The following is a 24,226-nucleotide window of genomic DNA, read 5'->3' as shown; positions in this document are numbered from 1 at the left end:
CCAATACCTTTTATGGACAAGTAACAGACGCTGTTGCTGCTCATTCCGCTAAATCAAAATAAAGATACGTGTAAATACACTAAGTTAAGTTAACTAAATTAATTTCAATAAGGATTTGATATCTAAGTACAGGATTGATATAATTTTGAAATGCAGTAAGATCAATACCACCAGTGTTATTATGAAAGTTTTTGATATTTGTACTTGGTCGCAGACGTCAGTGTTACAAGTGCTACTTTAAATATTGACATATGAGAAGGGTTATGTATATCGACACTCGGTATCGATCCTTAACTCACTATAAGCGAGACATTTAAGTGCGGCGCATTCCTGTGCACGGTGCCGGCGAAGGAAGACCCACGGGCGGGGAGACACCACGCGACGCCTCGCAGGGGGAGCCGGAGGAGCTCACCCCAAAAGCAAAACTCACGTCAGACCGCGAGGAGCTCGGTGGGGGGGGATTCATCAGCGACCTGCACGCGGTTTGAGGGCCGAGGGAGCAGAGATGTCGGAGCTTCTGTTGAGCGTGTTCGGGGAGCGGCTTGTCAACCGCGAGAAAGCCGAGGTGGACGTGCAGGCGCTGGGCGAACGGGTGTCGCTGCTCGGCCTGTTCTTCGGCTGCAGCCTGAACGCGCCGTGCCGGCAGTTTAACGGCAGCCTGTGTGACTTCTACGGCCGCTTCAAGCAGACTTCGGAGCACCGAGACCAGCTGGAGGTGGTGTTCGTCTCGTCGGACCAGGAGCAGAAGCAGTGGCAGGACTTTTTGCAGGAGATGCCCTGGCCCGCCTTGCCATTCAAAGATAGACACAAAAAGGTAAGAAGTGGACAATTTCCAAGCATGGGCGTTTTTATATGCATGGTTCCCCTCAACCTAATCAAATAGAAAACTTGTACGGTTCTATTAGAAACTTAGATTTATTTGCTTATTCTTCATGCCCGCAACATCTTTTCTTTATATACAACAGTCAGCATTGACAATAATGCAACGTAATGAACAACACACGATTGTTTTATTATGATGATGCCTTCACGCTTGCAATACTGAGATGGTTCACGCGCTAAAATCATCATTTAAAACGTCCAAAGGCTAAATATTATTTGAAACAAAGTATTTGATGTAATTTATTGTACATTTTTTAAATCAACACTTTTTTTTTCTCCCTATGGGTGAAATGATATTATTGGTTGGCTACTCTAGTTACTGTCACCCAGTACTTATTGGACTTGCATATTTTATATTTTTTAGAGGAATATAATTGTTAGAACAACGATTACTACTTTCTTCACTGACTACAAGCACAATACAATTAAATTACCACACATTTTATTGTAATTAAAAAATGTATAAATGACAAACTAAAATGGCTTGGTAACAATAGAGGGGGGAAAGCATAGCATCGTGCGCAAATGATAAGGCCTGTACAAATAGTTACTATTTAGCTTCAAGCAATTTCCAATTAAATAATACAATAATTACTTTGATTCTTTACTTAATGATAATACTATTGTGAATTTTTTAGCAAATAACTACTTCAACTGTCCCTTTTCATATGTCAGGTGTAAGTAGGAACTGTGTGATTTTGTGCTGCTCTTCATTTTTTGTACAGTTCAATACGCAGTGATGGTTTTTAATTGAGTCCAGCATTAAGGGGGGGTCACACTGCAAAGCTGTTAAGTCATTGTTGTTGTCCAGCTTGAAAGCAGCAGTACCTCCACCACTATTGTGCAGACTTGTTATTGAATTTGTGGCAGAAATCTGTGTTATCAACAGAAGAGCCATTGTGGAAGGATGTAGCCGGTTTCCTGCTGGACATAAGCAATGTCCGCTCCATACACAGGCCTGCATCGCTGGTTGTAGGGTTTTTTTTCTTCTTTTTTTGCCTTTTGTTGTATTCAGATGCAACAATCAGTAATATTTCAAACACGTGATATTTCCACAGCATAACAATTGTTTTAAAATGACATTACTAAACAATAACATTATTTATCAATAATTTACTCTTCTGATATGTTTTATATTTTCTTATTTTTAATTGTGGACAGTATAATAAAATATTTAATCTAAGATAACACAATTTTATATATATATATTTTTATTTTTATCTCCATATTGGCGGCCCTGTTAGTGTAATAAAATAAAGTGTGTGATATTAACAGAGCCAGTCAGCGGTTGCTGATGTTGACCCAATGGTCATGTGACCACCTCAGGCCTCCTGCCAGACTCTGTTTTCTTCAGCTCAGCTCCAGCACAGCAATTTATCTTCTATTGTTTACACCACCGCCCAGCACCCCCCTTCTGGAATCTCACACTGTACCTCCTCTCCCTGCTGTGGGCTCTGCCTTCACTATCCCCCCACACACACACACACGCACACACATCACGGAAGGTTATCTGGGGTTATCCATTCAAGCCTTCCCACTGCGGGAAACATTAGTCATTCGGTATGTTTATATCCAGTAAAGAAAGCCGTACTAGTGCACTCAATCAATTCAAACCAGGTTTAAAAATGTGGTTTAAAAAAAAAAATCAGCTGGAACTTGTAATCATGAAATTTGTTAAGCATGTCTGTCACGAGTACATCCACAAAAAAAGTCTCAAGAAGCCGTGTGTGAAAATACACAGGAAGTCCACCATTTTAGTCTAAAGAAGGTGTCATTTTGGCCATTTTCAAAGGTCCTTCACAGACTGACTCATTTTAGAGATTTTGTCAAATTACTGAAAAGAGGGATTTTGCCACGTCGCTTGGCGTCGTTATCGGGTTCCGCTGACGCGACGACACACACGGGCCGGTTGACTGGTTCTCCCCTGAAGCTGTTTTGAACTTTGGTAGGCATATCTATCATAAGTAAACACAAAAACAAACCAAAAACAGTTAGCCATTTTGGTTTGAAGCAACCATTTTGGGGTAATTTCTGTCCATTTCACGGGTCTTTTAAAGATGAACTTTTTCTATAGTTGTGGAAAGGGACATGAGGTGGAATAAATTATGTAATCATTTTTATTACTGTTATATTTGTATTTGTATAATTGCTAATGGTTTATGACTTTATGTGATATTTTCAGTTGTATTGTTTGTAAAGCGTTTTGTTACAGCAAAAGCAGTGGTGAAAGCGCTAAAAAAAAAGACGTAATATGTATATTGCGTGACCCCAGTGAGGAATAGTCGTCCAGAGAATGAATCAACGAATGAATATTTGATCTTATGTCCAGCATCTGCAGATGATTTTCAAAATACTCTACAAATGAAACAATGAAGTCGGCTGTTTTGGTTATTACTTTAAGTGGCCATTTTCTAGGCTCTTTCCCCTACAAAAACATCTGGATATTTTTGTCTGATTTGCTACCAAATTTGACACACAAAGGCAAGCTGTCTGCCTGTTGGCATGGCCTTACCATGATGGATTCATTCTACTGGGGTGTTGTGTATGTGAATCAATTAGAAGCCGCAGCCAACGGAGTGACTGCTGCAGTGGGCACTTTCATCTGGGCATTCAGCAAGAGAAAGGGGTTCTTGTTCGAGTCCGGACCGCCGGACGTCCATTGTGGGGGCACAAGCAGAAGCCCACATGGTACCACCATGGTGCCGCCATGGAGGCTCAAGGAGTGCCAACTGCACTGCAGCATGGCCGCAGTGCCCCAGTTGAAGCAGCTGAAGCAGTTAATGTTTATGTTATTAAAAGCAACCAATAATCCATCTTAAGATCATCATGGCCTTTAGCTCAGTTATTATGTTTCTTATAACTGCACGCACATCTTGGGGAGAGTAAAACTATTTGCATACGGATTATTGAATCATTTCCTTTATTTTATAAGGAGTGTAATACAGCAGCATCTGCAGCCGTATTCCCCGAAATAAACTGATACTTTTGTCGCATTAAAATGGATTCATTCAAATTTCCCCATTGTACATCTTTCACATTAAAGCGCGTGTGTATGAGTCACACCATTCTCTGAGTTGGCTGCACATGAGCTAAACAAATGGAGATGCTCTTACAAGAAGTGCACTTGTTTATGCGTCTTTCAATGAATGCGATGGCTCCTCTCGCCTGTTTTTTGTCATAACCGCTACTGGGCAGTGGGCACATTAGAAAAAAAAAACAGAATGGCTTGAACTAGTCCACATATAACTGGTAGAAATAAACAGTTATTCACTAAATCAAAAATAATGTTAAGTTCACCCATCACACATGTATGTATATTCAAAATTCTGTTAAAATGTTTTATTGCAAAGTGGAGTAAATGGCTGGCAAGTCTAAGGAGCCAACCCCCTGCTGAGGCTCTCTCAGCAGCCTTGTCGGGGGGCTAATCGCCGCTTCGATTGGTCTTTTCTCGCCCAATCTGTTCACGCGGCGTGCTGATGTGGCGGCCATGTTGCATGAAAGGCTTTCATCAGCTTAAGCCTGTTGTAAGGAGCAGCAAAGGTCTCATCCTCTGAGGACTCACACACAAGCGTATGGCCAATTAAAGACAGTGGTTCTAACAAAGAAACACACACACACAGTTTATTACTGAATTACAGTAGTATTTGGAATGATCAATGGATGAATGAACTTTTGATGACTGCAGTTACTTATTATAATCGACATCTTGCACAATAGAAATGAACACAATAAATCCACAAAGGCCGAGTCCATGGGATCCTTTTTCATTTTAGTAGCTCACCTGGATATCACTCGCCACCTGCTTATGTTAATAGCATAGCTGTTGTGTTGATAGCAGCGGGTATGCTTTTCAGCTCTGATGAGTATGACTTCTGTGGTGACCGCAGTGCGGCATCATCCAGAGTGCGTGTATTTAATCACAGTCAAATGCTCTTGTGCACATGACCTGCTGCAAGAATAAAGCGGATTAACAAGGAGAAAGCATGAAAAATGTTTCTTGTGAGGAATGTTGGCCTAATTCCAACTGATATGTGAAGTCAGTCTTTTACACACTGGCCATCCAAGCCTGTTCCTGATTTTTTGCTAGTTCGCTGTCCTATCCGTAAGACACCGATGCAGAGTCAGAGCTAGGAATGTCCTGATCTGATATTGATATCTGATATCGGTCCAATTTCACCTAAAAAAAAAGTTTCTGTTGATGTTAGAATTCATATACAAGCAGTGCATTCAAGACTCCGCTCATACACTAAGCATATAATCATTCCTGTTGATATTGTTTCAGATCGGTATCGGACAGTACTCTAGGGTGCAATATCGATATTGTATCGGAAGTGAAAAAGTTGTATCGGGGCATTAGTAGACATCTGTTCATTACCAGTACAAGTGATGCGCTAGCTATTAACTTGTACAATTGTATATCACGAGTAGTAGCACGCAGTTTGTTTTGTAATTTTGTTGGGTTTTGTGATTTTACAAAAAAAAAATCATTGCAAGTTTTCCATCATTAGTGTGACTTAGAACCATTGAAACCATATTTTTTTATGTACCCAAAATGTGGAATTTAAAAAGGAGTGTGTAGAATTTTTATATGCACTCTAGTTGTTCTACAAGCTGACTTTGGTCTTCCACTAATGTGATTTGTATTAGTAGAGAGAACATGGCCGTTGTTGATACTCATTTACTGACAGCCCAGTTAAAATGGATCTTCTTGGACTTCTATAGCCGTCAGTGGTAGTGAATGAGTTTTAAATGCTTAAATGGATTTCCTTTTGCCATCTCAGACTGTTACAGCTCAATACTGTTCAACTAGACAATTGCAAAATCCCGCTTCAGCAAGTTCTGTCCAAAAGACACAGGGACTTAAAGGTGTTTTCATCGCATCCCCTTGTTGCTTCAGGTGTGCAGAAGAGGAAAGACGTCATCATTATCATCATCAAGATGTTTTCACAGGTTCTTCCTGTGGTGCAAAGTGATGGCGTATGTTTATGAAGTTGTCATTTCCCAAAGATAAGAGATTGGACCATGTAGCACACTGTGTTTTTCAACAAAAGTTCTATACGCTTGACTTTCGAGCCAAGGTAAACACGGTCGTTTGGCAGTGGCCTTGAAAGTGCAGGATGTTATCCCAGCAAAATATAGTGTGTGTTCACTGATGTGTGTGCCGAGGTAGCAGATCAGACAGCGGCAGACCCTGCTTTTTCATGAAATATTAGCCCATGCCAACTTTCTGGCATCTGCGAAACACATTTGGTCAGTTGATCTTCAAGCTCCGCTATTCCATTTTTTTTCCCTTCCATTATGGGAATTTTGAGTTGCTTTTGACTATGAAACCAAGCCCAATATTTTTAATCAGGCGGAGCTGAAAGCCAGAAGAGTCGCATGGTTTACTCTTTTACCTTTTGTATTTGTTCTCTGAAGTGCATGGATGAAAAAGATCTTTTACCCTGTAATCTGATTTTTGATGTTCAGGATGTTTATTTAGATTTACTTAGTCCACACTATCTAAATACATACGTAAACAACTCTATTTCATTTTTACATTTCTATGTTTGTACGGAACCAGCATCAAGGCAAAAAGACATTGGGTCCGAACGAATGGATTGATTAACTTTTGATTTGTGGAAATTGTGAATGGATTTAACACAGATTAAGATTATTGTTTTAATATTCTGGACATAGCTCAGAGGTAATTTAAGGACTTGAATAAAATTTGCTCAACATTAGTCGTACAGATTTTGAGTCAAAATTTGACATACATAAAGATTAATCGATTTTGTTGCTTTGTAGCTTCCATATGACTGCGCTATATTGTCAAATAATTACCAGCAAAAGGATCTGATTAAATAATGAAACCCTCAGAGATCTTTTATACTGCTTTTGTGTAACCATTCCACATTTATAACAACAAAGGACCGGTAACAATGAACATTTGATATCTAAGATGCTATCTTTACACATCCCGCAGGGAAACACGCTAGCATTTGTTGTTTGTGAAGTGTTTCGGATGATGGCCGGCACAGTATAACGCCAGTGGCACACAGTCGAGCTGACAACTGAGAAGCGACATCCTGGTCTTTTGTGTGTGTGGCGGGCAGCTGTAAGCGGATGCTGGATATAATTGCTGCCGCATGCCCGTTTAGTCGACTGCGTTGAGATGCAGCTGTCTCTTTTGTCTGTGCAAAGAATTTCAAAGTCGTGACTTGGAGAGCTTTTTTTTTTTGGAGCATAATTAAAGCTACTTTGCAGGATTTTCCCTAGAATTTTTAAACATTTGCAATTCCCATGTCATATGAAATCAGACCATCGGAATATTTGTCAAACCCCCAGAGTCGTTTCTTCGGCTTCCTCTTAGTGACACAAAGAGGACAGGACTATCAAAGTGGGTCAGGTTTCTGTGTCATACACTGACATATTCACATCTCATTTGTGTGTGATTGGCAGAGGTGGCGAAAGAGCAAAAAGCAAGAAAGAACAAGTCCTAAAAGTAAGCTCTGAGTTCTCTGCAAATTTGTATTTCTTGGAATCTCCTTTTGTTTTTGTGAGCGACCATCTTGGAAATTGGAGTTTGCCCAGTTGTTTGCACTGATGATGAACCAGAAAAAGTGTTGAGTGCAAAGATGGACTGCCCCTGTATGTCAAACTTAAAACTATATCTTGATTTAGACCAATATTCATCTCATCTGAAAGTTATTACTTTTTTTTATTCATTTTAACATTTAACTTTAACCAAAAACAAAAATGTCACATTTAAGGCAGGGACACCATCGGCAACGTCGGTTGTTCTAGTACGAGCAAGGCAAATGTTTGTCGTAGTAAATGGCTAAAGTAGAGGAACTACCGTAATTTTCGGACTATAAGTCGCACCGGAGTATAAGTCGCACCAGCCATAAAATGCCCAAAAAAGTGAAAAAAAAAAACATATATATGTATATAAATCGCTCCTGAGTATAAGTCGCCCCCCCACCCAAACTATGAAAAAAAAACGCGACTTATAGTCCGAAAATTACGGTATACTCAAAAAGAAACACATTGCTGTGTTGTTAGCATTGTTTTTAGCATTCCTAGTCCACGGACGGCAGAAAAAGCCATCTTCTTCGTTTTGACTCTTGCCAACAGTTTAGAAGTGAGCTTATATTGCCGTTTTACCTTTTGTAGTGTTTTAGTTCGTGGGCATGTTTCCATTTAGACTGAATAGCACTCCTGAACTTTTTCTCAGTGTCCCACAAAAGAGCCTCATAATCCTCATTATACCACTCTTTTACTTAGCGCTCTTTACCCCCGTTGCTCCACTGTGTTGTCATCAGTGACCCATGAGAACCGAAGCAAATTCATTCAGTAACCTCAACATTTGGTCAAGCCTTGTGGAGTTGACTTGTTAGAATTGTGTTTTATCGCAGAGTCGTCAAACTCCTTCGCCATGATTCACCCATGCGCAATGACAAAATCGCAAATTTCTCTCAATTTGACATTGTCCAATTGCCTGCCATTCACAGTTTTTAGCAAATCAAATATCTAGGCCACCAGAAAACGGCCAAACTTACCCTGAAATGGACACAGTTGATTGACTTCCAGCTTTGTGGGTCTGCTCATGAATCATAATAGACATGCATGTCAAACTTCATGTAGCTAAGTGAAACTCGCCTTTCGGGACTGAATTTTCAATTGTCAAATTTTTAAAAATTTCTACTAAGCTCAGAACCAGTGCTATGATGAAAACGCAAATATTCGTACTGTGCCACTCAAGTTTTTACTCTACGAGGATCAAATGTTGTTCAATCAGGTTCTTTACATCAACTCAGTGTTTGAAGGACTTTTGTAAATGACAGAATTTGAGTTTTTTGTGAGTGTTCTCACAATAGACACAACTATACTAAGTTTCATGTCGTGTAAAACAACAAAATCAAATTCCTGGATGGTCTACCAAGATGATGACCAAATGTGATGAAACTGCCTTTAGGGCAAAATGGTAATTGTAGCTCACGTGAGGAGGGGGTATAAATGGTTGAATGTGGTGACCCTGCTTTTTGTTCTTGCTCTGCTTTCAGGACATCTGCTCTGCTTCATTCTGAGCAGAACATGGTGTAGTGATCCACTTGAAACAAGTCAGTGCTTAGGGGGAGTTTAATCATTAGTCGAAAGGAGGAAGTGGCAGCAAGATGAGCATTTGTGCTTTTTCCAGGTGACGTCTGGCAGGAAGTGTGTGTGCGTGTGTTTGTGGCTGTGAGCGCATTGTTGCGGAATGCTGCTCTCCCGGAGCGCCTCATCAAGATCCCACCATGCTGAAAGAAAGACCCCCCAGGGGAGAGGTGGGGGCTCTTTATTGAGCATCAATGCAGAGATTGACTTCAGTGTGGAAATTTACCAGAGCAGGCTGCAATCTGAGCTCGTATCATAATGTGTGCGAGAAGCAGCTCAAGGCTCATTACCCTGTTATCTCTGTCGGCCCTGTATGACATTAAGCACTTTTCTCTTTTCAATTTTCCGACTTGACGTTTAATAGAAGTGTGACAGAAGCTACCTTGAAGACCGTTCTGTATTCTGTTCTGTATCTTTCTTAATAGGAATATTGAACAAGAATGTGTGGCAACAAATTTAATATTTAATATAACAACAATATTTCGACTTGCATATTTTAACAACGTTGACGTATCAGGTGAAGAATGTTAATGTGGGCCGCCTTCGCTTTCTTTAAATTATAGCCCTTGGCTAATTCTGGTGCATCTACAGAAATGTTCATTGATGTACACTGTCCCTGTCAAATAAACTAAAAAAAATCCCATATATGGCCCTTGCAAGAAAAAGTTTGAAGATCCCTGGATTAAGAAGTAAAGATAAAAATGCAATTATTAGCTTGACGATCCCTTCTGGCGGCCTTTATGTCCGACCGACCCCAACACACGGTTGTCTTGTTTGGCTCTGTTCTTTCTACCCGGCGAGACGTGTATTCCGGCAAAAAAAGCCCTTGTTCCTGCTTGTACGCATTACACCGAGTGCCACTCAGCAGTCTGCTGGCAGCGGTCAATCCTGTTAGTGTGGAACAGCGACCAATTAGATCCGCTATGCATCTGGCCGCTACGTTTGTATAATGTCACTGGAACACCATGACTGCGAGCGGGCTACAGCAAGAGCACAATGGACTGTAGAGGAACAACTTTGTTTACGGTCTCATGTTGCTACGGCAACGGAATGTCTCATTGGAGAAGTCGTAATCGACAATTCAGTTGATGTTTGACATGCTAGCATGTACAGAATTCAGTACTGGTATCATCTTTCTACCTTTTTTTTTTTTTAGCAGGAAACATCATTTTTCTATTTTATTTTTTCACAAGAAATGGAAGGTATGAAGTACACAAGGCCGTCAGTCTGACAGTGCTATCTCATGATCACAAACATGCAATTGTTTAAACTTAATTCGAACAGGGAGTACAAAAAATAACCTTGGTTAATAAACCGCATGCTGGCTAAGGAGAAGTTGCGTAGAGCGCACACGGTGATCAGTCTACAGGCTTGTCTAACCTCAAACTAATACCCAACATCAAGCTATCTCGTTGTGATTACAAAAATTGTAGTCCATGATTCAGAACACAGTCCTTTGACTAACACTGCAGCAAACCCGGCTGCTTCATGATCAATGTTGCTTCAATTCTTTACTGAAAAAAATTAAATAGCCTATGTGAGCCGCAGGCTACTTGAGGAGAGTTTATACAGAGCAGAAACATGGAATGCACTACACTAGGTCTTTGGACCAACACACTTGTATTGTACTAAACATGGAGCCGCCTGGCAATCACAAACATACTTACAATTGTTTACTGGGAAACAGTAACATCCACAGTTGTCCATTCTTCCAAGTCTTTTTACTCACTGTAATTATTGTATGGTACTGTGTTAATTGATCGGACTATGGTACCCTCTGTGTCGATATACACATAATCGTGAATAATGACATGCATGCTTCTGAGGTTAATTGGCGAGCAGGTCATGCCGTGTTGAAGAATCTTTGGTCAAATGAGCCAACCACATGGATGTACTTCCTTCTTTGTATGGAGCAAGAAAAAGTGGGTCACATTTTGCGAGCACAATCCAATTTTCCACATTGGGACAAATAGGACTTCACGCCCCTCGCCTTCACTTTCCATTCGTACGACAGGAATTATTCAGAGGCAGTGTGACTGGCTATTGTTCAGCACCACGCATTCCTCGCTGGTTGGGCCCCGATGGATAAAAAGCAGGCTGATGTCTATCTCGGCCCTGAGGGATGAAGGCTTACTATGTGGCAGATTGATTACCCGCATAATGTCTTTAGGGCCAGCACCGCATCCTTGCCGCCGAGTTGTCACTATTTCCAAAAAATAAATCACTCTTCATTTCGAATTGACATGGAAATATGGAGCAGCGCCATTAATGTGTCCATAAAGTCGATATATGAATGTTATAAAACACATGGAGAGTAGCCACTCGCTTGTTATTCTTAGCAGCCTGCTTTTAGCGATGACTGATGGACTAAAGTAAAATAAAAAAAGCTAAAAATCATGTTGTAAAAAAACAAAATAGTGTTGAAGGACAAATTATAAATACTGTGACCTAAAGTCTAACTGTGTCTATTTTGAAATAATACATAATACATGGCTAGTGACGTATAAAAAGTTGTTGTAATCATCATACATGATGCAAATCGGGGGCCATAGCTCCAGCTCTTATGCTGATAGCTACCTTGGTGGCACAAGTCCTTTGTGAACTCATGCAGCGAGCCCAAATGCTTTTTTTGTGTGCGTGTCTGGCTTGTGCCTCGTTATTTATAGTGAGTAAAGCCTCAGAACATTCCGGGCTGCCACAGACCGTGCACGTCCTCTTTGTGGGCACCCTCAAGAAAAACAAAAAGGGAAATATGCTTCCGATGGTCATTGTTTATTCTTATTTCTTCTTTGTTGGTTATCTTTTTTTACCAATGCCTTTCATTTCATTTTCTGTTGTTTTACAACTCATTTGTGACCTACCACGAGTCACGTTGGGTCAGTCGGCCTCCTTAACTTCCTCTTAAGCAGAGCATTCCTCACTTTAATGCTATTGCCTACTTTGGAAAGTTAGTTTTTTTTCCCTGACCACTTCGCCTGGAAAATATGAATTATTTTTCACCGATTAGACACTAGGGTCATTTTTATTTTGTTGCATTTAATTATGACTACATGCTTAAAAAGTAATGTGCTTTCCAAACGTGCTTTTTCCGAAGAGAGCAAAACATTTTCAACACTTAAGATTGGTCATTTATAAAAAAAAAATAATAGTAAAATAACACCCACCCATGTCACTTAACCAGGAGTAAAGGTTTATGAAACAATTGTGACCCAACATTGTAGACTCAAGCAGAATTCCAAAACCATCACAAAAAACTGCTTGTTTGTTTAGTTATTAATATTGTATTGTCAAAGAGAGCAGGCCGTTTTTGACGCTTCATATTAGTAAAAAATTTGCAAAAATAACACACACACACACACACACACACCTATGGACTGAAAAAGAATCTTTTGGCCGTAATCTTAGAAAAAAGGGTTTTGAATGAAGGACATGCAAGCCCTCTTAGAGGGATTAAAAGCATGGATTGTATTTTCGCTCATGGAGCCCAATTATACTCCTGTACATAGTAAGTGAAGGAAATCCTTTCATGTGCATGCAGCACAGTATCCCTCATCACCACCACATTGACAACTTCAACCAACATTCTAGCGTGTGCCGCCTGTCAGAAGCAAACCCCTAATTTGGAACCCTAACCCAAGATTAAAATTCTAACTTGAACCCTTAACCCTTGTTTGAAACGCTATTGAAGCCGCACTTCATTGAGTCTTTGGAAGGCGATGCATGAGGTGGGCTGAACGTGGAAACAGGCATGCAGGAGGCAAACAGATGTGAGGGTTTAACAAGGGGAGGAAAGGGCTGAACGAGCGGGCATAACATGTCACTTGATGCCGTGATGTTACCGGGCCCTGGTAATGCACACACAGCTAACATCCTGGCCCTAACAAAAGGATAGCCCGCCTGCATTGTGAGTGGAAAAGCAAAGCAATGTGACATGCCTATAAATAAAGTAGGTTTGAATGCAGGTTGACATACTAAGCCTTGGAGCTCTCTGTGTGCTCTTTTTTTATGACAAGCAGAGAACTGTGTCACTGTGATTTATGAGGCGAGGTCCACTATGGGAAGAGGACAAAAAGTGGGTTACCAATATGACATCTATTTCATAATGTATCAGCTGTTTGTGGAAAATATGCTTTGTTTAATACTGGCTTGAAACCCTGATTTGAAAATTTAATGATTGCTTGAAAGGTCTAACCCTGCTTTTGAATCCCAGTCCTTGTTAGAAACCATAACACAGCCTGAACTCCCTAGCTTAATTTGAAATTCAAACCTCAGTCCTGTCTTGAAACCCTATTTTAAACCCCCCAATTTTGTCTTGAAATCTCAATTTGACAAGATCACAGTGACTTGAAAGCCTAACTTGAACCCTTAATCCTCGTTTGATACTTTGTTTTATAATCCAAATTCAAAATCATAACACTGCATCAATTGAAACCCTAATTAAAAACCCTATCTTGTCTTGATACCCAATTCCTGTCTTCAAACCCTAATTTTAATATCTAAATCTGGCTTGAAACCATATCTTTAAAAAACTAGTCCTTGTTTAAAACCCTAATGCAGAGTTGAACCCCTAATTTGAAACCCTAAATCAGTTGTACCCATATCTTGAAGCCTTAATGAACCCGTAACCCTGACTTTAAACCCTAAAGTGTGTCCTCTGCATTCATTGCAGCCTGGTCATCCTGGAAGAGGGACCGGACCCTCCCATCTGTGGTCTCTTCTCAAGGTTTCTCATTTCCCCTAGCTGGAGTTTTGAGTTTTTCCTTGCCCTCTTGGGAGTTTAAGATCAGGGCATGTTTGAGAATATTTGCCATTTTTCACATGTCCTGAGTGTTGTTAGTCACCTAAATGTTGAACAGAGGCTGTGATTTACCGAAGTCAAATTCCTTGTTTGGCACGCTCAAACATGGCGAATAAAAACTCTTGAATCTTGAATCTTAAATTGAAACCCTAATTTGAAAGCCTAAATTAAGCTGAAATTCTCTGAAACGGTGCAATATGAAACCCTAAGACAAGTTTAAAACCCTAATTTAAAACCATAACCTTTATTCAAACCTTAATTTGAAATTCTGAGTTCAAAACCAAGCCTTTCAAAGTCTTGAAACCCTCTAGTCTAGCCTCATAATTAAATGTGTCCGTCAATCGTTGCAACTGTAAATTAATTTTCATTTTTCAAATGATCGCTCGCTGCCGCAATTCAGCTCAAAAGGCTGCTAAAAGCGTGTGAAATGTTCGCCTTTTAAAGTGACATCAATATTCATGTGTTGTGATGTCGAGAGCATGCGAGGAGGAGGAGGAACTGGGGGGCTTAAGATTCAGGGTCAAATGGAGGTCATGGCATGGAAGCTTTCCAACCCACCCCCACCCTCTTCTTGTGGAGTCTCCCGTGTGTGTGTGCGTGCGTGTGTGTGTGTGTGTAAAGATGCGTGTGCCTGAAATGAATGCTGACTGCGCCTAATTGAGCGGCAAACCGTGCAAATGAAGCTCATTAATGTGTTTTGTGCGATTATTAAATTGTCATGAAGGCATAAACGAGGCCACGTTAGGTTTTTACACCAACTGCTTTTCTTTTCAGCCTTTTACGTGTTATCTGCTCGTGTTACTGCCGGCAGACAAAGAATGCATCTGGCTTTCCAAGCCACGGGTTGGCCCACCACACTCGGGCCTGAAGTAATACATGGAGAGCCTCCAGCTGGTCCAGACAAAACTCAAACCGTGGGTCAGTTTCAGCAGGCCTTATTTCTATCATCTAAGGACAATTTTAATCACTTGATGTAATTAACCAAATATAGCTTTTGATTTTTTTTTCTTTTCAACTGTTACAATTTTGCAGACAAGGGAGTGGAGATAGGTAATGTGGACAAACACGAAATCTGCTCACCGACACATCTGCGACTATGCGGGGGTCGCCTATAATCAGTATTGACCTTGAGAAAACATATCTTTAGTTTGAAACCCCAAAACCGACTCAAACACTATCTACCAATCTTACTTCTCACAGAGCCCTCGGTCCCGCGCACCTCCACCCTCCCCACTGGTCCGTTTCAAATAGTTTCCACATTACTGTGCATGTAACCCTTTTCATGCTCTTTGTGATCAAACTGAGGAACAAAGAGCAGATAAGCGCAAAGAATATTAAACCCGCTGCCGTTGTGACTGCAGGTTGCCTCACAATGCAGCACATGGCCGCTGAGAGCTTTTGTACTCTTTTATTCCTCCCCCCTTGCCCTTTTTTTTAAACTCCATTAAAAGTGGTCTCTATACAAAAGCAAAGTTTAGCGCCTCTATTCAATCAGGTTGCTTTTGTGCCTGCACACAAGGCTGCACGGAGGTGGTGCACCTCCATTTTTCCCCCCCAAGCACCCTGACATTCTAGCACCTGTTTCCCGTTACAAAACCATTAATTTATCACTGAATTATTAAGCGGGGGGAGCGCACACAATACACGCTCTTTTGGCACTGAGGGGTGTTGGAGGGGGTTGCCGTGGCAACAGGAGCAATGGTAAAGGTGGCGAGACAGGGGATGGGGGGAAGAGGGGAGTCATCATCATTGAAAAATGCAATCGCCGCTTTCCCGCCCAGTCAAATGAGCGGGATTAATCAAAGACGCAGAGAGAGTGGGGAAATCCCCTGCATGATAGCGCTCGGATCGACGGCATGCTTCAAGAAGATGACAAGTGAAGAACGTGATGAGATGGAGTTCCAAAAGGTTAAACATTGTATCTGTCCCTGGGGAGGCCAGCGGCTAGGATCTGAAGTGGTAGCACGCGCTAGCAGAAGAGGTGTCGGGCCGATCCTCCCTTTTGTAACCGTGACGAGCCATTTTTGTGTCCGGCCTATTTAAGGGGTGAGCAGGAGTGGGGAGCGGAGCTATACATTGGAGCTGAACAATAAATCAAATTCCAATCGACATCAAAGTGTAGTAGAATGCAATTTTCAAATGAAAAAGATTACAATGGGCTTGATTGGCGGAATTTGGGGGAATTGTTAGAGGTAACACTTAAAAATTGAACGTTACAGTCTTGACTAGCACTAAGTTAACATCTATAATTGAAGTACAGATAAATTGACTTTCATATTAATTCTCATTTTAGAGTAAGCCTAGCCTGCAAAACCAAAACATTTATGTTCAATAAGTCTGATTATTTGTTATAATACAGAATAGATTCATTTATTACCTGTTTAACAAAACTTAGTAAGTATAAAATGATCATAAACTTGATGTATACTCTTATGTTTGCAAATTTTGCAATTGCATTAACAGTCTGTGTGGGGGAGAAAGTTAGTCCGGCAAAGCTTTAGCTTTTAGCTGCCTTTTTATCAGCTCCCTGTCCTTGTGCAGTCTCTTTGCTTCTGACTTAAAACTGTTCCCTTTTGTGGTGAAAGAAATTGTCATCGCTAGGAATTTAATCGTCTCAACATGCGGCGCCACAACAACTATAAATGTGGATTTCATCGAGGTCTGCCTGAAAGCTTAAGCTTAACAATCAAATGTTCATCGTATTGCTATGGCCTTGACGGAAGCAGTCATTTGTATAAGTGAAGTGACATTTTGTAGATGACAAAAGTATATTTCATCTAGCTGTCATTGTTTTCTTTAGAATTGATTTTCCTTTGGAGACATGATGCTGTATTTATCGCTTTGGTCGTAATAGCATCCAATGAAATGATGCTTGTGGAGGTGGCAGTGGATCAATACGGCATGGGATTGTTCTCGCTTATCATCTCCTGGAGGGACTCTCACTCTGAGAGCTATTGTCTCTGCTCTCTGTCTTGTGTCCGAGTGGTTTGAGGGCAGAAAACGCTGAGCTGTGTGTTTAAAAATGGAAGACAGTATTTTTTCCCCCTTTGGTGTGTTTGCAGATGAAACTGTGGAACAAGTACAAGGTGACCAGCATCCCGTCACTGGTGTTCGTGGACGTAGCCACGGGGAAGGTGGTCTGTCGGAACGGTCTGCTGGTGGTCAGGGACGATCCCAAAGGTGAGCCTACGTGATAGCCCATTTGTGGTGCACTGTCAGTCTGCTGCTTTTCCTGATGTTTTATGTTGTAAGCTGCTCCCATGTTGCTCCCAAGCGTGCTTGTTTTTCCAGATTGTTTTGGGGACACTTCAAATTTGTTCATCTTTTTTTAAGATCCCGTAACTTGCATGGTCTCATTCCGCGCTTTCCTTTTTGGCTTTTGTGTAGCACATTCTAGTCTTTTTTTTTTTTTACTTTTCTGTCTCCGTGGTACTTTTTTCAGGCTTATGTGTCACACTCTGCTGTCACTCCTCTCACTCTGCTCACACTGCTGCTTTTTCTGCCTTTCGTCACACTATGAAACTATGCTTCGTTTTCAGGATTGTGTAATGTACAAGCCCGTCGTGCTTTTCCTCTTTCTGCGATCATTTCTCAAGGTTTTGCGAGTACTCTGCCGTTTAATTTTGTCCCTTCCCTCATCATGTACCTCTTTTTCAGGCTTTTGTGTAGCACACTGCCGTCAAGTATTAAGATTACCATAACATTTACATTAATTTCCATGCCTTCGTGGCTGTAATGGTGCACTAAAAAGCGATTAGTCATGTGAGAGAATTGCATGCTAAAGGCGACACAGTGGACATCCAGAGTGGATTTCTTTTCTTTTTGACAGCTTTTACTGTCTCTGCTAATGAAAGCCAGAACAAGCCTGCGGTGCTATTTGCATGATTCATTAACTGCGCTTGTAAACGAGTTGGCGGTGGGGAGGACATAAATCTCCAGCTATAGTACAGACACATATAATTCATTAGTACAGTTTTTTACATATGTATTTTTTAGTTTCTGGGGATGGTTTTCCTTGTTTTGTTTTTTAATGTGGTCAGCAGGATTTTTTCACATTTATTTCAAATGAATTTATTAATTCATCATTTTATTCTCCCCCAAAAGAATATACTTAACTGATACAATTGCCAAATAAACATGTCAACAAATTATATACAATAGCTACAAATTCATAATTTATTTACTCCACATAAATAGCAACAGATTAAGAAAGATAATCTAATAACAAATAATGAAAAACAGAATTATAACAAAAAAATGTAAAAATGACTCCATTAAATGTGTGTGCATGCGTTTTACTCCATTTATGGCAAGTGAAAAATTAGACAACCAGGCATGATTGGATAATAATAGTACATCAGTGAAGAGTAAAAGTAGCTGGTGAGTTCGTCCAAAATATTCTCTGTACAATCTCCCCTTTTTCTGGCAAGGAATAAAATACAAAGACAACTTTTTGGTGTTTCCCAGTAAATAATCGTATGTCGATCACCGCAAAAAAGCGAATGTGTCGTAAAAGTGTGACAGTCGTTGGTGTGCAAGTCAGAAGATCTTATACGTCTGCACTGTTTCTCCTTTTCATTGGAAGGATTAAACTAGAGAGACAATTCTTGGTGTTTCACTGTACAAAATGTGACATTTATCATCATGAGCCGGCTCCACGTTTATTCGAAGTGTGACAGCAGCTGCCATGTTATGGGTGTAGGAATGATGGTGGCGAACATTCTCCGTATGGATGAAAAGGCTGACTGGAGTGCCTGCTGCCAGTGTGAAAGTGGCCTTTTAGCTTCAGGACCACAATGAGCGGCTGTTGCGCTGCAGACGTGTCATTCCTGCCTAATGAAGGCTCGCTCATAAAGACGCCATTATGAAGCGGCCATACAGGCCTTTATTTAGGATTACGTCCACCGCCCCCGCCCTCCCTGTAGAACTCCACTTTCTGGTGCCTGAGGCTAACAATGACGATGCCATGAAAAGGAAGTGAAAGAATGACCCAGAGCTGGAAAGGAGGAGATGAACTGCCTCACATCTCACATGATTTGACCTATCTAGATCCAATTTGATGGGGTTGTTTAGACTAATTTGAGCTAGAGATTTGTTTGATTGCTACCATAATTCGACTAGACAGATAGAAAACACGAATTAAATTTGGATTTTTAGGATCTGTTCTTCTCAATATTTAAGCAACATTCACGTCAAACTCATCAAAACATCCAAACAGATATTATCACAATGTGCGGTAGCCTCTGCAAAGTCAGAAAATTGTTTTTGATGGTTAAGGAAACATGTTTGTTATTAATCTTCAAAGACTCTCAATAGACGTTAATGTTTTGTCTTCATCCAGTGAGTAATCTTAAATGTTTAGTGTTTTCCAGACCTTGGTGAAGTGCTGACACATTCAAATAACTTGAATGGCTCCAAAAGACTTTTCCCACAGTGTGGAAATTTGCAATTCTCATCCTTAGATTTCCACAGAGTTCCTTCCCCTTCGTTTATTGGTCAATCCATTGACGTCCAACTGTTTGAACTGATCATGGAATCTGCTCTTGTTTCGAAATGCCTCCCACTTTCCAAACGTTTGTAAATCTAAATCGCTCATTCTTAAGTTCCTTGGACTTTTAAGTATTGGTCAATCTCTTTTATGTGCAATTGTTTTCATTGATGCTGCCTTATAATGAATGTCATCCCCTGTCTCTCTTCATAGGTTTGGAGTTCCCCTGGGGGCCCAAGCCATTTGCAGAGGTGGTGGCGGGTCCTCTGCTCAGGAGCAACAGGCAGTCGATCGACAGTGCTTGCCTGGAGGGCCACTACGTTGGGGTCTACTTCTCTGCACACTGGGTAACCTTTTTATTTGTTTATTTTAAACTACAAAGCATTTCTACTTGAATCCCAACACTGGCGGGGAGGCACTCGGCCCAATTGGCCCTGAATATGCCAGAACCAGAAAGCCTCTAGTGAAGGATTGACTCACCCAAACCACAATCCCACATGACACGAAGATAAGGCAGTTCTGTCTTATACTGCAAAGCACCTCCAAGTGGTGAAAAAGTGTAATTGCAAGATTTGGCAACGGTTGTAGATTGGATAAGTCCATAACTGTGAAGAAGAAGAAAAACAAGCCGAGGAGTAAAATAATCAAATTCACAACCTTGTGAATTTTCTTTACTCCTCTTTGCACAACACTGTTAAAAAATCTTTTTTGGAAGAAGAAAATATTGATTACTCCATGACTATGAAATACAAAGTCTATTTGTTTGATATCTTTTAGTGTCCACCATGCCGCAGTTTGACACGAGTGTTGGTGGAGTCGTATCGCACAGTCAAAGAGTCGGGTCAAAAGTTTGAGATTGTGTTTGTCAGCGCTGACAGGTGAGATACCTTATACAGTCTACTATATGGTGTCCATTTATTGAGACACACTCATAATTTATCCTTCCCGTAGGTCTGAGGAGTCTTTCCAGCAGTACTTCAGCGAAATGCCCTGGTTGGCAGTGCCGTATTCAGACGAGGGTCGACGCTCGCGGCTCAACAGGCTATTTGGGATTCAAGGTAAGCATCTCTCACAGAGCACACACACAAGTGATTTTATTTTATTTTCTCTTTGGGATGCATGCCAAAGTTTGAACTACAAATTAGCTTCTTCTTTTTTTTCCCCGCACCATGGTGTCTATTCTGCCCTCCTTAAGCTTGCTGTATGCAGTTTAGAAGCAAAGCATTTCTCTAAAAAACCCAATCTACGATAGCACAGGTGTCAAAGCCGAGGCCCGGGGGCCAGATACGGCCCGTCACATCATTTTATGTGGCTCGCGAAAACAAAATGCGCATCGACTACATGTGTCAATACTAAATAAACAAATCGTCTTCCCTTTTAAAAAAATAAAGATATCGCTAGCAATTTTTGCCACCATTAATCTTTTTAAAATATTATACAGTTTATACATATTATGTAATAGACAGCCTCTGATTTCAAAACTAGTTAGTCATCAGTTTGCTGTGTAGCCTGTATATACTAATATGAGGCGTTCATACATTTATTTGCGTTGACAGTAGGAATGGCCCTCCGCAGGAAACTATGACTACGATGTGGCCCACAATAAAAATGAGTTTGACATCCCTGCTATAGCATCCACTCTTACATTTTCAAGGTAGACTTCTTCTTGTCAGAATTGCATTGCAGCTCGGAATTTTTATGAGCTCCTGGATTTGATCTGTCATCATGTTTGCGCTTCTACACTCCTCACTCATTCCCTGCCTGGAATAAGTGAGGGGAGGGGGGGTTTGGTACTTTTTCTTGCAAAGCATGTGAGGAATGCACAGAGATGTCAACACTGCACCCCCCCCCCACCCTCTACCCACCCTGGCCTGCCTTCAGTCCACATGAGCAGACAGGATGAACTGTGACGCTCGCTCCGGCTGTGCTCCTGCATCCCGGCTGTTTCTGATAAAGCTGACAGATTGTGATCACAGAAATCACAAGCAGCGCTACGGGGAACATTCCGTGCAGGGAGTCCACTTTCTTTAACTCTGTGACTTTTTTTGTTTGGATCAGTCCAGGCTCTACTACAAATCAACCACTCACCTGCGAGCCTATTGCGGAAGAGGAATCTAATAAAATGGATGGATCCAAAATACACTTGATGTTTGTCGTCTTGCATGACATAAAGGGGTGGTCTAATTTTAGACTGCACAATATAGAAAACACAAATTGTGTTCTTTGCACTTAAACAGATGTTTACGTAACATTAGTGCAACAAGAAAATGAGCCATTATCTGCCGTTGTCTTGTAATGCACTTTATCTCTCCCCAGGTATCCCCACCCTGATCCTGTTAGACACCGAGGGTCACGTGATCACGCGACAGGGCCGCGTGGAGGTGCTGAATGACCCCGAGTGCCGACTGTTCCCGTGGCACCCTCGCCCCGTGCTGGAGCTCAGCGAGGCGAACGCCGCTCAGCTTCATGAGGGACCCTGCCTCGTCCTCTTTGTGGGTGAGTCGGCAGCCCTTGTAAATATTTGTCAAATCTTTCATGCAGCCCACCTGTCTAGTACGCACATTTCCTATTTGGTAGCAGTCAAACAAAATTTCTAGGACAATTACTAACTGTTTGAAGGAATACGGATTTATTTATTTTCGAAGTCACATAGGGTCAAAGCAAAAGGATGAAAGTGCTACATGTGGCTTTCATGTCTTGTGGTTGCAGGCCTCTTGTCAAGTATGAGTGGTTCATATTTGGTAGCAATCACATAAAATCTAGGTCAAGTTCATCATTGAAGTATGCCAAAATGGTCGGCTTCCTGTGTGTTTTCAAGTAAGGCTTCCTGAAACTTGTGTGCACATATAGTCAACATGTCTTCCAAATTTTTGAAGAAGCCAGAGTATTTTGCAGGTACTGGCTAAATTCAACGTCCCCCTGATGTGTGTCGAGGTCAAACCGTATAGCAAAACAAGACGTGGACCATCTGTTGTTCTCTTCAGACGCAGAGGAGGAGGGCGAGCTGGAGCCGGCCAAGGAGCTAATCCGCCCCATCGCTGAGAAGCTGATGACTAAGTATAAAGCCAAGGAGGAGGAGACGCCGCTGCTCTTCTTTGTGGCCGGAGAGGTGAGGAAAAGAAAACGTCCCTTCAATAATGGGGTGAATGGTATTTAGCGCACAATTGCAAAAGATCAAGATTGGCTGAAGTAAATATGAGAGCAGTGGTAGGTCATTTGTAGTTTACACAAAAAAACTTCCTCAGATCGTTTGCTTTGAAGCGACTCCCCACCTCTACCTTCGAGTTTCAGCCTTTAGAACTCAGAATTGAATGTCTGATAACCGCTGCTGTGCACTGAAGAAATAAAGTGATTAGTAAGAATTCCATCAAAAAAAGTAGGCTTGAATAATTAAATTCAAATTATCATTGCAGTGTGGCAGAATGTCATTTTCACAATCCCACCCACAGCGTAGAAGTGTCATAAAGTTACTGTAATAAGATCTTCCCTTCCATCGTAATGATCTCCATCTTGCGATAGAAATAATCCAGGAAGGGAGGGTGGATCTGTCTGCAGTCCGTCGAGATTTAAATGTCCTGGTTTTATGAGCCAAAACCATATGCCAAATCAGATATTTTACATCCACAAAGCCTTCAGTTCATTTCCTGTCTTTACCCCCGCTGCCTGTTTTCTGAAGTCTTCTGAAGCTGAGCCGTGATCGGTTACGATACCATGCCCCAACTGTGATGTCATTTTCAGTCGATAGCAAGTGGCAAAATGTCCGAACCTGAGATTAATAAAAACGGGTGGATTTTGCTGCTTAACTCGTATTCTACATTCTCAATATTAATCAGAATGCCGTGTTTAGACTAATGGGGGCACATACGACATATTATTGTAAAGAAAGGTTTGGGGTTAACTTTCTCTTTGAAGGGTCATAACACCCTGACACTGTACTTTTCTTTGAGGGAGACGAATGGCAGATCATTGCTGCCGCTTACAGGACACGACAGGCCTTAAATATCTTCATTGTCTCTGCAGGATGACATGAGCGACTCCTTGCGTGATTACACCAATCTGCCAGAGGCTGCACCGCTGCTCACCATCCTGGACATGTCAGCGCGAGCCAAATACGTGCGCGATGTGGAGGAAATTACGCCGGACGTGGTGGAGCAGTTTGTCGACGACTTCCTGGCAGACAAGCTCAAACCCGATCCCATCTGAGACAGGAAGTCCAAATATGGACGAGAATGGGACTCTTCACAATCATCATTAATGCACTCCTGCGTCATCATTCAATTTTTACTAAGTTTAACTTTTTTTTTTTTTTTACTCTCTCTGTCTCCCGTGGTGCCTTGCATTGACTCTATAGCCCCTACAGTTAATATATACAAATATTCTCTTGTTTTTCCACATTATGACATTAATAAATACCATTTCTGGATTCTAGCGAAGCCCAGCGGACCTACTTATCACTGACATCTTTCTCACATCTGCACCATGGAGCATTGAAAACAAAAAACAAAAAAAAAGAATAAAGTGATTGCATTTTTTTGTTTCTGTTGTGCAAGCTGGCAATTATTGCAACTACTAACAAAAGGAGCCGGGGATTTCTTTTTTTTGCACTGGGTTGTTGTATTAGTGGCTGTCATGAATAAGGGGAGGAGTAGTGTACTTCAATTTTCTGCATGGACTCCAGTCTATTTAGGCTTTTGCAATGTGAAAGACATTGTGCACACCGCTCCTGTGCTGAATTTAAAGACAATGAGTGGAGCGGTTTCAATTGGCGAGGAAACAAGCTGGCAGTGTTCACTCCCATTATGGCGCGATTCCCCCTTTCTTCCTTCACCTACGTATCTACAAAACTACAAATCAAAAGAGAACTTCTTAAAACACAGCACTTTGCGCTGGGAACGCAATCAGGACCCTATGAAGGCTCAAGC

At 41.3% G+C, this 24,226-nt stretch overlaps 1 protein-coding gene across 1 annotated transcript; it reads left to right on the top strand.

The window, feature by feature from the left end:
* Nucleotides 1-41: 41 nt before the first annotated feature.
* Nucleotides 42-23,837, top strand: nxn (nucleoredoxin). The gene is made up of 8 exons (XM_037268502.1): nucleotides 42-814; nucleotides 16,879-16,996; nucleotides 19,518-19,651; nucleotides 20,082-20,182; nucleotides 20,256-20,362; nucleotides 21,621-21,800; nucleotides 22,289-22,413; nucleotides 23,325-23,837. Exons 1-8 carry the CDS (start codon nucleotides 506-508, stop codon nucleotides 23,505-23,507), a joined length of 1,257 nt encoding a protein of 418 aa, XP_037124397.1. The 5' UTR covers nucleotides 42-505; the 3' UTR covers nucleotides 23,508-23,837.
* The last annotated feature ends 389 nt before the right edge of the window (nucleotides 23,838-24,226 follow it).

The sequence above is a fragment of the Syngnathus acus genome, chromosome 13 (genome assembly GCF_901709675.1).
Source record: "Syngnathus acus chromosome 13, fSynAcu1.2, whole genome shotgun sequence".
Taxonomy (NCBI): Eukaryota; Metazoa; Chordata; class Actinopteri; order Syngnathiformes; family Syngnathidae; genus Syngnathus; species Syngnathus acus.
This window is presented reverse-complemented; position numbering and strand designations above follow the sequence as displayed.

What these genes read in the sequence shown, in the direction of transcription:
- nxn (XM_037268502.1), top strand. Translation starts at nt 506, where the DNA reads ATGTCGGAGCTTCTGTTGAGCGTGTTCGGGGAGCGGCTTGTCAACCGC. An exon ending in TCAAAGATAGACACAAAAAG is followed by an intron (nt 815 to 16,878) that starts GTAAGAAGTGGA and finishes GTGTGTTTGCAG; the next exon opens with ATGAAACTGTGGAACAAGTA. An exon ending in TCTACTTCTCTGCACACTGG is followed by an intron (nt 19,652 to 20,081) that starts GTAACCTTTTTA and finishes GATATCTTTTAG; the next exon opens with TGTCCACCATGCCGCAGTTT.